The 14,525-nt window shown below is 39.7% G+C and overlaps 3 protein-coding genes and 2 long non-coding RNA genes across 6 annotated transcripts in view; 2 read left to right on the top strand and 3 right to left on the bottom strand.

Annotated features, from left to right (window-relative positions):
- Positions 5,400–6,599, top strand: LOC104778077. Of its 2 annotated transcripts, none has more exons than XR_766385.2 (3): positions 5,400–5,608; positions 6,022–6,103; positions 6,201–6,599. It is a non-coding gene; the product is annotated as an uncharacterized LOC104778077 (long non-coding RNA). The 2 variants fall into 2 exon arrangements; XR_002037568.1 differs by lacking the exon at positions 5,400–5,608 and adding an exon at positions 5,879–5,899 and having other exon boundaries at positions 6,201–6,290.
- LOC104778076 lies at positions 6,675–8,551 on the bottom strand. The gene is made up of 3 exons (XM_010502442.2): positions 7,550–8,551; positions 7,039–7,415; positions 6,675–6,934 (listed from the first exon to the last, which is right to left on the bottom strand). The coding sequence occupies exons 1-3, from the start codon at positions 7,635–7,637 to the stop codon at positions 6,677–6,679; spliced, it is 723 nt and encodes a 240-aa protein (XP_010500744.1). The 5' UTR covers positions 7,638–8,551; the 3' UTR covers positions 6,675–6,676.
- On the bottom strand, positions 8,929–10,654 carry LOC104778075 (mitogen-activated protein kinase kinase 4-like). The gene has a single exon (XM_010502441.2). The coding sequence runs from the start codon at positions 10,366–10,368 to the stop codon at positions 9,232–9,234; it is 1,137 nt and encodes a 378-aa protein (XP_010500743.1). The 5' UTR covers positions 10,369–10,654; the 3' UTR covers positions 8,929–9,231.
- On the bottom strand, positions 11,401–12,596 carry LOC104778074. Its single transcript, XR_766384.2, has 2 exons — positions 12,326–12,596; positions 11,401–11,690 (listed from the first exon to the last, which is right to left on the bottom strand). It is a non-coding gene; the product is annotated as an uncharacterized LOC104778074 (long non-coding RNA).
- The window catches only part of LOC104779302, a 2,437-nt gene continuing 765 nt past the window's right edge, over positions 12,854–14,525 (top strand). Inside the window, exon 1 of the mRNA XM_010503659.2 lies at positions 12,854–14,518. Coding sequence (XP_010501961.1) covers positions 13,357–14,518 — 1,162 coding nt within the window. The 5' untranslated portion in view covers positions 12,854–13,356. The remainder of the gene's footprint in view (positions 14,519–14,525) is intronic.

Below are 14,525 nucleotides of genomic sequence, written 5' to 3'. Positions count from 1 at the left end.
TTTGAAGATGGTTAACACAATCATTCTAAGAGTTGATGAGGCTGGTGTTTTGAGAGATCAAGAGGGCCACTTGCGCAATGAGCAGGGCCAAAAGCTGAAGTAATTTCTGAAGTCGTTGTCGCTGCGGAACAGAACCTTGGTGTCGATTGACGCCAACCAGAGGGTATTGATCGACACCCACCACCAGCAGACGTACGTGGAGCTGCCAACCACGCCGTAATTTCTATTGTGTGTCGATTTCAATCTCTTTGCATAATCAATTCACTCTGTACGTCGTACTCGTCTTTGTTAAAAGTTTCGATTTTTATTTCAGTTGAAACCCTAATTCGATTTGGATCTGAAATTTAGGTTGTTCAAAATACTTTTGTGTAGTGGAAGATTTACTTTTCATTTCTCAATCTCCGACCTCGAGAGAAGCAAAAAAAATAGCAGAAGAATCGAATATGAATATTAAGATCTGGAAGATAAATATAAGAAACTAATCAAGGGATTTGAGTCAGCTCGGTGAATACGACCATGAATTTGAAGAAGAAGACTCTAGGCAACATACGAATAAGTAAATGTGTTTGTTTACAAATGAAAATAAAATGCTTTAGCTCAGTTGGTTTAGACATGTTTACTTCTGCTTAGAGGTAACGGTTTCAAATCCCATCATTGTAATTTTTTTAAAAGTACAAAACAACCTGTGATTTAACAGAATCTAAAATTAGAATTAGATTCTAATTAAAATTAGAAAGTTTAATTAAAATTAGAGTTTACTTTCAACATATACAAAGTTGATGCTTTTTCACCACTTTTGCAAAGTTGAAGCTTTTTATGATATTTTTCAAATGATTAAATAACCTTTTTGCTTAAAAATAGAAAAGGGTTAAGGAAATTAAGACAAGTAATTCATATAATCGTTTCCTTTTTTCATTCTCTCCGGCTTCGGCTTATTGATTTGTCTTCTTCAGTTCTTCTTCTTCTTCTTCTTTCTACTCGAAAACAAAAACTTGTTGAATCTCCAAATCTCCAGTGGTACATCCTCGATCATGAAGCGCCGCCGTAGCCCACCGTCAATTGCGAAAGTTCATAAGATTTTGGTGGAGATAGCTATTGAGATATCTGAGGACGAATCAGGGTTCATCACACCCGGGAAAAAGCTACTCAATTCTATTGACAAAGTCGAGAAGATTGTGATGTGATACAGAACCACACGTGGGAGTTGGTACATGCGAGGGAATCAAATAAAGTCGGCTTATCTCGAGCGGACATGTGGATGGCTTGGATTAAGCGGCGTAGAAGGCTGTTGGAGAACACTTAACACATGTGAATGTTCTCATTTTTCATTATCAAAGAATCTTATAAGAAAATTGTAAAAAAAACTCTCTAAAAATATTTGCTGGGTTTCTCCAAATCTGGGAGCTGGCGTATCGATTTGGTGTTTTATGAATACTAAGTTGATTGTTTGGTGATTTGTGTGTGTGCGATTGAGAGATCCGTGAGTTATTTGTATCAAAGGTATCAGAGCGAAGTCGATCCTCGGAGCTAAGATGATGGGAACGAGATCGCAAGTCAAAGAAGCGACGAAGGAGGAGGTTGATCCAGATCGGAAGGAGGAACCCTTGGTAGATAGGATGTCACGTCTGGAGGTTCGGGTCGATAAAAAACATTAGGAGACCCTGCAACGCTTTACTAAACTGTACGAGCTATTAGGGCGAGTGACTACTCAACCTTCGTTGGATGCTTTGCTAAGGGGAAGTCGGTGCAAATCTCGCCGGATGTTTCACCAAAAGCGAAACCGGAGGGATCAGCGTTTTCTCCAACCGCAGGAAGTGGATCTGGACTAAGAGAGGCAAGGAGGGATGATCGACCTGATTTGGTAAGACCTGAGGCTCAGTATTATTACAGTGGTGTTACTAGATTGGGAAAAATCGATTTTCCTAGGTTTGATGGAACCCGGCTTAAGGAGTGGTTGTTTAAGACTAAAGAATTTTTTGGTGTTGATTTCACTCCTAATGACATGAAAGTGAGGACTGCGATGATTCATTTTGATGGTCATGCTGCGTCTTGGCATCACGATTTTGTTCAGTCAGGGGTTGGATTGGAAGTTTTATATGATTGGAGTGGTTATGTGCGGATGCTGAAGGAAAGGTTTGAGGATGTAGGAGATGATCCTATGGCGGAGCTCAAGCAGTTGCAAGAAACTGACGGCATTGTGGATTATCATCAGAAGTTCACATTGATTAGGATCAGACTAAACCTTTCGGAGGAATACTTGGTGAGTGTTTATTTGGCAAGGTTGCGGCTGGACACTCAAATGCATGTGAGGCTGTTTCAACCAACGAATGTACGACACTGCTTTTTGTTAGGCAGGTTGTATGAGAAGGCTCATCACACAAAGTCTTCTAATACAACTTGGTTTCCTAAACAAGGCATTGTTACCAAAGGGGGTGGAGAGAGTGAGACTCAAGCTGTTAATCAGAGTGTGAAGACATCTTTTAAGTCAAATGGTAATCCGGCTAAGAAGTTATCACAACAGGAAATGAGTGAGAGGAGAGCTAAAGGTCTCTGCTATTTCTGTGATGAGAAGTATACACCGGAGCATTATTTGGTTCATAAGAAAACTCAACTGTTCCGGATGGATGTGGAAGAAGAGTTTGAGAATGCAATGGAGGAATTGGTGGAAGAAGATGAGACTAATATGCCACGAATCTCAGTCAGTGCAGTATGAGGAATTTCAGACTATAAAACCATGAGAATTCGGGGTACTTATGACAAGAAGATTCTCTTTATGCTGGTGGACTCTGGTTCGACGCATAACTTTGTGGACTCAAAAATGGCAGCAAAATTGGGTTGTGTCGTTGAATCTGCAGGTCTTACTCGAGTCTCTGTTGCAGATGGTAGGAAGTTGAGAGTAGAAGGGAGGGTTAAAGACTTCAAGTGGAAACTCCATACCACTCAGTTCCAATCGGACGTGTTGCTTATTCCTCTCTAAGGGGTGGATATGGTATTAGGGATCCAATGGCTTGAGACATTGGGAGTCATTAATTGGGATTTCTTAAACTTGGAGATGCGGTTCCGTTTTAATAAGAAAAAGGTTTTGTTGAATGGTATTAAACAAGGGTCTGTTCGTGATGTCAAGGCACAAAAACTGCAGAAGCTGCAGGATGAGCAAGCTCAGTTTGCTATGGTGTGTGTACAAAAGTCTACAGTGGGAGAGGAATTAACTACTTGTACGCTTAATGCCATGATGGGAAACAACCAGGAAGAGACAGTAGTGGGGGACATTGTTGACAAATTTCCTGATGATTTTGCTGAACCAACTGAACTGCCCCCGTTCAGAGAGAATCATGATCATCAAATCAAGCTGCTGGAAGGATCCAATCCAGTTAACCAGCGACCTTACCACTATGCACTGCATCAAAAAATGAGATTGATAAGATTGTGGAGGACATGTTGTCGGGTGGAACCATTCAAATTAGTTCCAGTCCTTATGCATCGCCCGTGGTTTTAGTGAAGAAGAAGGATGGAACATGGCGACTATGCGTCGACTATAGGGAGCTTAATGGTATGACCATGAAAGATAGGTTTCCGATCCCACTCATTGAAGATTTGATGGATGAGCTGGGATGATCTAAGGTTTATTCCAAGATCGACCTTAGAGCTGGTTATCACCAAGTCAGGATGTCACCAACAGATATCCACAAGACTGCCTTTAAAACGCACAATGGCCACTATGAATACTTGGTGATGCCCTTTGGACTCACCAATGCACCGGCTACATTCCAGAGTTTGATGAATGCAGTTTTCAAGGCCTTCCTTCGCAAGTTTTTCTTGGTTTTCTTTGATGATATACTCATATATACTGCTTCCTTGCAGGAACATGTGAGACATTTGCAGTGTGTCTTTGAGGTTATGCGAGCTCACAAGCTTTTTGCCAAAATGAGTAAATGCGCTTTTGCAGTGGATCGTGTGGAGTACCTTGGCCATTTCATTAGTCAAGATGGCATTGCTACATATCCTGCGAAGATTCAGGCGGTTCAAGATTGGCCTATTCCTGACACGTTGAAGCAGTTAAGAGGGTTCTTGGGTCTAGCCGGATATTATTGGAGATTTATTAAGAGCTTTGGGGTTATTGCTGCACCATTACATGCTTTGACAAAAAATGATGCGTTTGAATGGTCAGAAAAGGCACATCAGGCTTTTGACGAGTTAAAGACTGCTCTTTGTCAAGCTCCGGTGTTAGCACTGCCTCTGTTTGATAAGCAATTCGTGGTGGAGAAAGATGTGTGTGGTCAGGGAATTGGCGCGGTGCTTATGCAGGATGGCCATATGTTAGCTTTCATCAGTAGACAATTGAAGGGGAAGCAACTTCATTTGTCAATTTATGAGAAAAAACTCTTGGCGGTTATATTTACAGTTCGTAAGTGGAGGCATTATCTGTTATCTAACTCAAAGTGATGGGCAGACAGAGGTCGTCAATAGGTGCCTTGAAACGTATTTGCGCTGCATGTGTCATGCTCATCCTACCATGTGGTGCAAGTGGCTCGCTTTGGCTGAGTATTGGTATAACACCAACTACTATACTTCTACCAACATGACCCCTTTCGAAGTTGTATACGGACAAACACCTCCTATTCATCTCCCGTATCTACCTGGTGAGAGTAAGGTGGCAGTAGTGGCACGATCATTGCAGGAGCGGGAGAACATGCTAAAATTCCTCAAGTTGCACTTGTTGCGAGCTCAGCATCGGATGAAGCAGTTCGCAGATCAACATCGGACTGAACGCGACTTTGATATTGGTGAATATGTTTATGTCAAATTACAATCTTATCGCCAGAAGTCGGTGGTTTCGCGACTGAATCAAAAGTTATCTCCCAAGTACTTCGGCCCTTACAAGATTCTTGACAAGTGGGGAGAGGTGGCGTATAAGCTGGAGCTTCCTTCTTCCTCACTAATCCATCCGGTGTTTCATGTCTCCCAGCTAAAGGTTCTTGTGGGTAATGTCTCAACTACTACTCAGTTACCTTCTGTGATGCCTGAAGTGTTTGTCAAGGAACCTGAATTGATAGTAGAGCGCAAGATGGTGAATCGCCAGGGTCGAGCAGCTACTAAAGTTTTGGTGAAGTGGGTTGAAGAACCGTTAGAAGAGGCGACTTGAGAATTCCTTTTTGATCTCCAGAAGAAGTTTCCTGAGTTTGGTGTTTAAAACCTTGAGGTCAAGGTTCTGTGAAGAGGGGGAGTTGTGATACAGAACCACACATGGGAGTTGGTGCGTGCGAGGGAATCAAATAAAGTCGGCTTATCTCGAGCGGACACGTGGATGGCTTGGATTAAGCGGCGTAGAAGGCCGTTGGAGAACACTTAAAACATGTGAATGTTCTCATTTTTCATTATCAAAGAATCTTATAAGAAAATTGTAAAAAAACTCTCTAAAAATATTTGCTGGGTTTCTCCCAATCTGGGAGCTGGCGTATCGATTTGGTGTTTTATGAATACTAAGTTGATTGTTTGGTGATTTGTGTGTGTGCGATTGAGAGATCCGTGAGTTATTTGAATCATGATGAAGGAGATCGAGAAACTTAAGAGCACTCCTCAAGCAAAAACGGAAGAGCGGGAGAGGAAGGTACGGACTTTAATGTCAATGCGATGATGATCCACGCGTCTTCTCATCTCTATTATTAAAATCTTTTTCTGGGTTTGATTCAGTTGTTTGGTGTAAACGGATTGTAGAGAAATATTTACAAGAGTCAGTATATATGTATGTTTCAGATCTTTTTCTAGGGTTTTAGTATAATCATTAAAGAAGTTTCTATATATACCAGAAAAAAAAAAGCTGAATGTTGTTGCTTCAAGTCTCTCTTTTTCACTTTTTGTTTTGTTGTTTTGAGGATTTTATTGCTCCAGAGTGTTCCAGGTTTGTTTTTTTTTTACTAGAGAATGCATTATATTGCAGTGTTTAATTTCCTTGTTCTTTTATATATCAAAGCTATTTTAAGTGGTGAGGAAATAAGTTCCAATAACTATCTGATTATACAGGCACTGAGCTCTACCGAGAGAGGTTGGTACGAGCACTTGCTCGAGATACACAAGTTCCCCTGTTGGTTCTTGCGCACCTTATGTGAGATTCTGATGTTTATTTGCTATGACATGCTGCTACCTTTCTTTCTTCTTTCTGTTCAAAGATTGTTGGAGTGATATTTTTCAATTCTGATCAGGATTCTGCTTACGACTACAATGAAGAGTCTGAATCAGATGATGACATTGCAGAATCGGATCAGTGCACTTCAGAGTCAGAAGCTGAGGAAGAAACCGATGCAAACAATATAAAGAACAACCTTGATATTTGAAACTAGCTGCAAGGGTTTTTCCTGGTGGGTAGCCTATGGTTGGAAATCAGGGTTTAGTAGGATCTATTTATGTTATTAGGTTATAGTGTTAGTAGAAAAATAGTTCTACGCTTGCTTCTGTTCTCTTCCTTCTACATTTTTGAGCTCTTTGTTTAAAGGAAGGGGGGCTCATAGGTAGTGCTTATGTGTACACACCGCTATGCAGAATTGTTTTGTTTCTTCTGTGTTACTGAAACTGAGGATGACTGTCTCTATGCAACATCTTAAGGGTCTTACATATTTTTTCAAAAAGTCTCCACAAACATATTCTTCCACTAGATACTTATTAAGATAACAAATGATGCTTAGTCGATGGATAGGAGTGGGACACAATAGTCAACAAGTAGATATGATGGCCCTATGTTAAAAAGCCCGGCTCTCCGTCCAGAGACTGCTGCACAAACCACCTGCTCATAGCCACTTTCAGGATTGTAAACTTCTGCTTGTGCCATATCTTCACTGTTGCAATGTCCTTTCCTTGGATCTTCTCCACTTCCAAGAATTATCCCATCTCTAAGACCAACATAGCTGGCTGGTTCACCAGTCGGGCCACAGTAAATTCCCTACCACGCATCAAAACAAATATTATAAATCAAATGTTTGTCATATATCTTCCTCTCTCTCCTATATTTTATATTGGATTCTAAAGTCTAACAGTAACAGATACCTGAAGTTCAAGGTGTGGATTCAACACATGCAGTTTTGCTCCCAATGGTTGATGCACAACCAAGTCAAGCATGTCAACCACTTCCTCCAAATTCTTAGGCACAACCACTTTTCCTTTCATGGTAACGAGAGCAGGCTTGTACGATGATGGGGGCTTCGACACAGATCCCAACTGTGGCCAATCTTCAGCTTTCGGTATGCCGTTCTTTAACGCAAACTCAAGGCAGCCTTTGACAGTGAGCTTGTGCCCGTGTGAGCCAGCAGCATTGTCCACCAAATACTGAGCTGAGTACTCAGTATGGACACTATCAAGCTTAAGTTTAAGGCGTGTAGAGCTGATCAGATCAGCAGCTACGATAGCAGCAGAAACAGATTCATCTGCAAAGACAAAACACAAATGGAAAAATGAATCAGAAATGTGAATCAAATTTTGTTTTAAAACCAGAGTAGGTACACTTTTGCTCGCATCAGTTATAAACCAAAAAAAACAAAACAAAGAGTGACATGTTTACCGTGCAGTTGATCATTCTCAGTCTCTGGCTTTGGGAAGACTGCGATTGCCAATTTGAACTTGGGATCATAGGGGGGGAGTGTCGCCATCTGCAATTACTGAACCCTGAAAATTTGCAAGGTTCAGTGTTAATACATTATGAATGTGGACAGGAAATGAAAACAACATTAAGAAGGGAATCATAGTGAACCCGAATTTCACAAAAGGTTTTATTGTTCACTATGATTGTTCACTAATCACACAAAAAATTAAAAGGAATGCACAGGCAGTAACAAACCATAGCAAGCTAAACATGTTCCAACTTAGAAAAAACCCTAAAGGTAAAAGAAGACATTTTTATCAATGAAAAGAAACAGATCAAAGTTGAGTTTGTGGCTAAATCGTAACAAACCGAAGCAGGCTAAACAAATTCCAGCTTAGGAAAAACCCTACGTGATAAAAGAAGACATCTTTCTCAAAGAAATAGCAAAAAGAAGACAATTTTATGAAAGAAAAGAAACAGATCAAAGATGAGTTTGTAGCTAAACCGAACCAATATGATAGCTTCTTTACGAAAGAACGACAAAGCTACAGTAAAGGAGGATGAAACGCTAAAACCTAACTAGAAAGCTCCTCATTTGTTCACTAATCATACTACTCATTTGTTCACTAATCATACTAACAAGTTATAAGAAATGATGATTCACAGTCCTGATGATTCATCACTCTCTCTTCTCTGTTTCTTGTCGTTTTCCAAATTTGAAGATGACCGTTGTGCATTATACGACGTCGCCTCATTATTGGGCTTTCGTCTTAAGCCGGCCCAAATTTCTCTTTTAGGTTGTTGTTCTAAACGCCAACACGGTGTCGTTTAGTACAGTATGCTGTTTTTACCCCCACGAATATGAAAACACAAAGAAGGTGTACTAAAAAGAGATTCAGAACCGGTTGGTCACAGTATATGTAAATTATAAAACTGCCCCAGACGTTTAGGTATTTTATATTTTTACCACATATCTTCTGATATATTATGTAATCTGTCATAGACTTTTTGAAATTCCCTAGATTTTTTATAACTTTACCAAAGTATACTCTTTACAACAGTGACAATCAAATTGGCTATGGGTGTATTGAACATGATGAAAATGTTAATTGTTAAACAAACAAGCGTTTGACCCAACCCAACGAAGGAAATGAACTTTAGCGTGTTTTCGATTACTGCAATTGAAGCTCTATGTAGCTGAAAAACAACAAGACATACATATATATATATATATATATATCAAGACAATGAACTAAACCCTGAGAATGAAGCCATCATCAACCCCCATAAATGGAAACGAAACGGTCCCTTTCGTCTTCAAGATGCAAAATTGACAAAGCATAAATGGGAAAAGAAAAGAAAAGGCAAAAACTTTTTATGAATAAAAATTCAAGAAAAACTACATTGAGGATACAGAGCACCATGATCATAATTCATACGAATTTTTATCATTCTTCTCTTAAATCTTTCTAGAAAAACAATAACCCCAAATGATTCAATCATCCCTAAACCCTCTCTTTTACTCGCCTAAATAAATGTAAAGATTCAGAGACCCATCTTGAATGATTAGTAATGAAGATAAGCTTACGCAAAAATTGGACAAAATGTAAGTTGAAGGAGGAGAGAGAGAGAGAGAGAGAGAGAGGGAGGGAGAGAGAACGCTATGTGGTTGGAGAAGATGAAGCAGAAGACGAGGAGGACAGAGGACGAGGAGGAGGCAAGAGCTGATGTAGATTCTGAGGAGACCTGTTCTGGCTCGGACTTGCTCTTAATATGAAAGGATGCTGCAAAAGCTGCATCGCACTTCTCCTTTTCCTTGGTTCTCTCTGCAAGCAACACGATATAAAGTGCCTAAACTCAGGTGACGCCGTCGCTGGAGCTTCAGGCGGCTGGGCCATACAAATGGCACACATGAGGCTTGCCCAATCACCTTGCCTGCTCACAGGGAATGGGAATTTCCCCAAGTAAAACTCCAAAATGCTAACACCTAAGCTCCAGATATCTCCAGCGTAACCATCGTACTTCCCCTGGTTCAAGTCAGTGTTGATCCTCTCAGGACTCATATAAGCAATGGTACCTACAGACGAGTTACAGGGATCCATAGTCTGAGCCAAGATCCTACTCACTCCAAAATCAGCAATCTTAACGTTCTTAGCAGAGTTGGTAAGCAGATTCGAAGGTTTGATATCACGGTGAACGATGTGACGGCCATGGAGATAAGCTAAACCACTAAGAATCTGACGAGAGAGATCAGCTAGCTCTTGCTCTTTCCACACATGAGCACCTTCCAAAGAACCTTTATCCATAAACTCAAGCAAAACCTGGATCTCACCGTTCTGATCAAACATCTCGTGACATTTCACAACGTTTGGGTGGTTCACATCTCGCAAAATCTCGATCTCTCTACAGATCTGACGCCTCACAGTCTCCTCGTGGTTACCGTAAATCACCTTGAGCGCGTATAAGCGAGAGCTCGGATGGTGAACCACTTTATAAACCGTTCCACCAGCTCCGCTTCCGATCCGGTTACCTCGCACTAAATCCGAATAGTTCTTAGGTTCCGAGGAGGAGGAGGAGGAGCTGTTACAGCTCGTAGCTGATGAAGACGACGCAGAAGCAGAACCACCGGAAGACGGCGCAGATCCACCGGAAGAAGTAGGTGGTGGGAGAGGGAGAGGTACGGCGAGGGATACATCGCGCTGAGGAAGCGGTAAGGTAAGATCAGGACGGCGACGAGGACGGCTCTTAACCGGAACGGATGATGATACTCCTCCTGGTGGCGATTGAATCGGTTTCATAGCTTTCGATTTCACGATCTGAAAATTGCAAAGCTCGATTGAAGATTGAAGTTGTTATACATATATATAAAGAAGATCTTCTTCTCTTCTTTGAATCAGTCAGTCGTTGTCTTCAAGTTCAAGTTCGACTTCGTCTTCTTCTTCGTGCGTTTTCGTCTTCTAGGGTTAGGGAGGCAAACTTGAATTGATTCGTTCTTCGAAGCGATCAAATCAGAGAAAAAAAAAAAGAGAAATGAAGGTTCGTCGAAAAAAATGAAAGAAATTGAGAGAGAGAGAGAGAGAGGACACTGTGTGATGGAAGGGAACGTTAATTTTTTTTGGGGTTAAAATAAAAAAGCAAAAATTGTTAAAATCGAGAAAAAGGTATCTACGCGATGTGTATGAACGCGTGATGAATACTCGCAGGTACTGAAACCATATTATTGTGCGGTTCACTGGCTTTGTTGAGTTTTTTTTATACTACTTAAAAATAAAAACTAAGATGGAAATGGAATTTAAATTCAACACTCAAACTATTATCATATTCCATTATTGGTTCATGCATTATATAGTGAATAAAATCAAATATATTTGGGAATTTTTGTTTTATGTGGGAAGTATATCTGTATATTAGCATCAAATTGGATAGCCATTTACATCATACACTGACTTCTCATGTGTTTTTGAGATTATATACCAAAATTACATTAAATATTGATATGAGTTTTTGAGATTATATACCAAAATAACATTAAATATTGATATGAGTTTCTTTTTTTTCATGAATAATATTTTCAAAATTTATTAAAATTAGATATTCTCACTTTTCTTCGTACAACTACTTGTCTTCTTTTTTTTGGGTCCAATAAAGCAAATGAAGAAAAAAAATTATAAAGTAAGAAGCCCAAGAAACATCTCAACACAGACAACACTCGACCTATGACTGTGTTGAGATGTGTTGATTCTCCATACATGTGCTGCGTTTTATGCTATTCTCAACTCTTGTGTAGCAATCAATCAGATATATTTGTTTGTTTTTTTAGCCATGAGAGCAAGTCTTCAAATGCTTTTTGATTGTTTTTTTGCATACAAATATTGAAAAGATAATAGATGCAAATCAAGAAACGAAACACACAAGCCCACAGTGTTTTGATTATTTATGATTGGAATGAGTCTCTCTCTCTGGCTCACTCATGCTCCATTGCTAACAATAAAAAGAAGAAGATGAAAAGAAAAAAAAAGCTTTGGTAACACAGTTTCTTGCATTTCTTTAGGCACATCATTAACTCAAACTTGTTCATCAAATGTAAACTCTCAAACTCCAGGTGCGTCTGAGCGCAAAACTGTCAAGAAACAACAAAACCATTGTGAAAAAATGTTAGATAAAAAAATGAGTGAACAAGAAAAGTAGAAAGCTCAGATAGACTCAATCTTAAAAACAACGAAATCATCACAGAAGACATCTAAATAGCAAGATTCCAAATCATCTTCATACAAGCTTTTGACACAAGGGACATCTATGAATACAAAGGTTCCACAGTCATGGTTCATCTGCTTCATGTCTCACTACTAGTTTCCGAGGCTGACTAATCGGGAAATCAACAATTGGATATATAACATCGACTTATGAGGAAGGGTAGTATTGTTGAATTGATCAAATCCAGACCCAGAGGAACGGTTAAGCAAAATCAATGGAGATTAGTCAAGTTTGATACTTTATTTATCCATAATCTTCTAAAATGAAACAAGTGGACATAACAGCAACTTATGAGGAACAGTATTGAAATTTATCAAATCAAGAACCAGAGGTTAGGTTAAGCAAAATCAATAGAGATTAGTCTAAAACTTTCTTATCCAAAAGGATCTACAACAAAATCAGATATCTCATTCTACGAAAGTCCAAAACAAATTACCCCCAGAAATCAATATGAAAGAATCACAGATCCAAAAGACGATAAAAGGAATCGAGAAAACTCACCAGGTTTCTGAGCCTTTCCATCAGCCCATTTGGAGAGAGAGAAGTGAACCTTCTCACGAGCTAAGGATTCAGCTCTGTGTGGCTCCTTGAGACAATTCCTCACCAGATTCGCGCAGATGTTTGAATAGGTAATGTAAGTCATACCCGCCGCTCTCCAGAACGGAACCGCCGCAGTCAATGCCATCTCCGATCAGATCTCTCTTTCTTTCGTTCCTTCTGTTTCTGAGAAATGGAGAAATTCGCGAAATTGTGAGACTGGTTCTCCCTGTGTTCTGTGCCCTAATAACCCCTAACACATATTAGGCCCATTGGGTTTAGTCAAAGCATATAATAGGCCCATTAAGTAACTTAGCTAAAACAACAATCTTCCATACAACTTTTATCTACTGAAAAGCTCTCAAAACTTTTTTTATCATTGTTTCTTGAAGTATACGCGAAGACTGAGCCAAACCACAGGTTTGCTATTTTAATTCCTTAATTGGGCAATAGAAATTTAAGTGAAGTTACATAAAAATAGGAATTAAAATTAAAAAAACAAATTATTTTCCGGGAGGCTCCACGAAATTCCTGAAACTTATTCTCATTTTCAGGTAGAATGAGTTTCGTGTATAATGTCTTTGATAATTTCGTGTAAAGTGTCTTGCAATTGTTTGTTTTGTTTCGTTTTGTAGTTTTTTCAAAGTTAATATTAAATACACAGCTCAGACTTTTGTCAGACGATCAAACTGCAGGAAGATAGAGCTGTTTAGTTTCAGATAAAGATGGTTGAGCTGACCAACAAATAAAACAAGACTTTGGATTTGGATTTTGCTTTTAAGTTAATTAATTTAATGTAAAACAAATCTTTGTCTTTTTCTCAAAGATGAATTTCTGAATGTTGTATGGTTTACAGAAGAAGCACTAGTAATTTGCTTGTTTTGGTGGGTTTGGTAAGAAATTTGGTTTATCTTCCGAGGATTGTTACCAAATCCAATATATATAGTTGTTGAAGCGTATGTCCTCTACTGAGTTAAGCAAGCAGCAAAACAACAATGGCTGAAGCAAAGAGGCTTGAGAGACTTGAAGCAATGAGAAGTTTACTAAAGAGTGAGATGGAGAAATCAGAAACTTTTTCCTTGGTTCTAAACAAGACCGGATCCAAGCTTGAAGAAATCAATCACGAGTTGTCGTCTTTGGAAGCTGATGTTAAAGTAGAGAAATGGCGATGTTCTCCTTTCTCTGATCATATCCGTCACACCATTGCCCCTATATCCGCTGTTTTGAGAGTCTTTTCTTCGGTTCAAGAACTCGAGATCTCTCTCATGTCCTCTGATGAAGTCCTCGGTTATGTTTCAGAAGTTAAACGCCTTGGTGAAGCGATGAAGCTTCTCTCCAGTAGCTGTGTTCTTGCTCTTAATTGGCTTGAAGAGACAATCGAGTACCTAACCGAAAAGGGGATGCCTCAAGATCATCCTTGCGGTTTACGGTTCAAGACTTCCATTGGGCTTCTCCGGGAACTGCAAATGACCGAGCCTCGTGCTTATCTCAAAGGAGGGATTCTTTACACAGCGCTGAAGAATCTCAGAACAGAATTCAAGAGGATTCTGGAAGAGGAGCAGGTCTTGTCTGAAGACAGCTTGAGAAACTTGCAGGCTATCATCAAGAGATTACATGCTCACACACAGTTGAAAAAATGTGTACCTGTTTACATCAAAGTCCGCACAAAGGTCATTCAGAAACAGCTTGAGATTGATTATCTTGAGAGAACAATCACAGAAGCTGATAATGTACATGGTATAGAAGGAGATATAGATCAATGGAGATTGCATATGGAGATAGCCGTGAAAGAGATCTATGAGGTTGAGAGAAAGCTCTGCTATGACGTATTTGAAGATGTTGGAGAAAATGTTCCCTTGCGTTGCTTTGGAAAAATAGCTTCAAATTCAGGAATCTTGTCGCTTCTCAGATTTGGATCAAGAATCAGCAAATGCAAGAAAGATCCACCAAAGCTGCTAAAGCTCTTAGATTGTTTCTCTACAATGGACAACATCAGGATAGAGTTTAACCAGCTATTTCAAGGGGAACAATGTTCAGAGATACGCAGGGTTACACGGGAGCTCATTAGCAATCTCGTTAAAGGTGTCTGCGAGATCTTCTGGGAGCTACCTTGCCAAGTGGAGCTACAAAGACCAAACTGTCCTCTGCTTGATGCCGGTGTCCC

Source organism: Camelina sativa, chromosome 3, assembly GCF_000633955.1.
Source record: "Camelina sativa cultivar DH55 chromosome 3, Cs, whole genome shotgun sequence".
NCBI classification, from domain to species: Eukaryota; Viridiplantae; Streptophyta; class Magnoliopsida; order Brassicales; family Brassicaceae; genus Camelina; species Camelina sativa.
Note: the sequence above shows the minus strand (reverse complement) of the source record. Positions and strands in the feature narration are given on the sequence as shown.

Coding starts and splice junctions, on each gene's coding strand:
- LOC104778076 (XM_010502442.2), bottom strand. CDS start 7,637: ATGGCGACACTCCCCCCCTATGATCCCAAGTTCAAATTGGCAATCGCA. Junction 7,416..7,549: donor TGAGAATGATCAACTGCACG/GTAAACATGTCA, acceptor TTGTCTTTGCAG/ATGAATCTGTTTCTGCTGCT. Junction 6,935..7,038: donor ATCCACACCTTGAACTTCAG/GTATCTGTTACT, acceptor GATGCGTGGTAG/GGAATTTACTGTGGCCCGAC.
- LOC104778075 (XM_010502441.2), bottom strand. CDS start 10,368: ATGAAACCGATTCAATCGCCACCAGGAGGAGTATCATCATCCGTTCCG.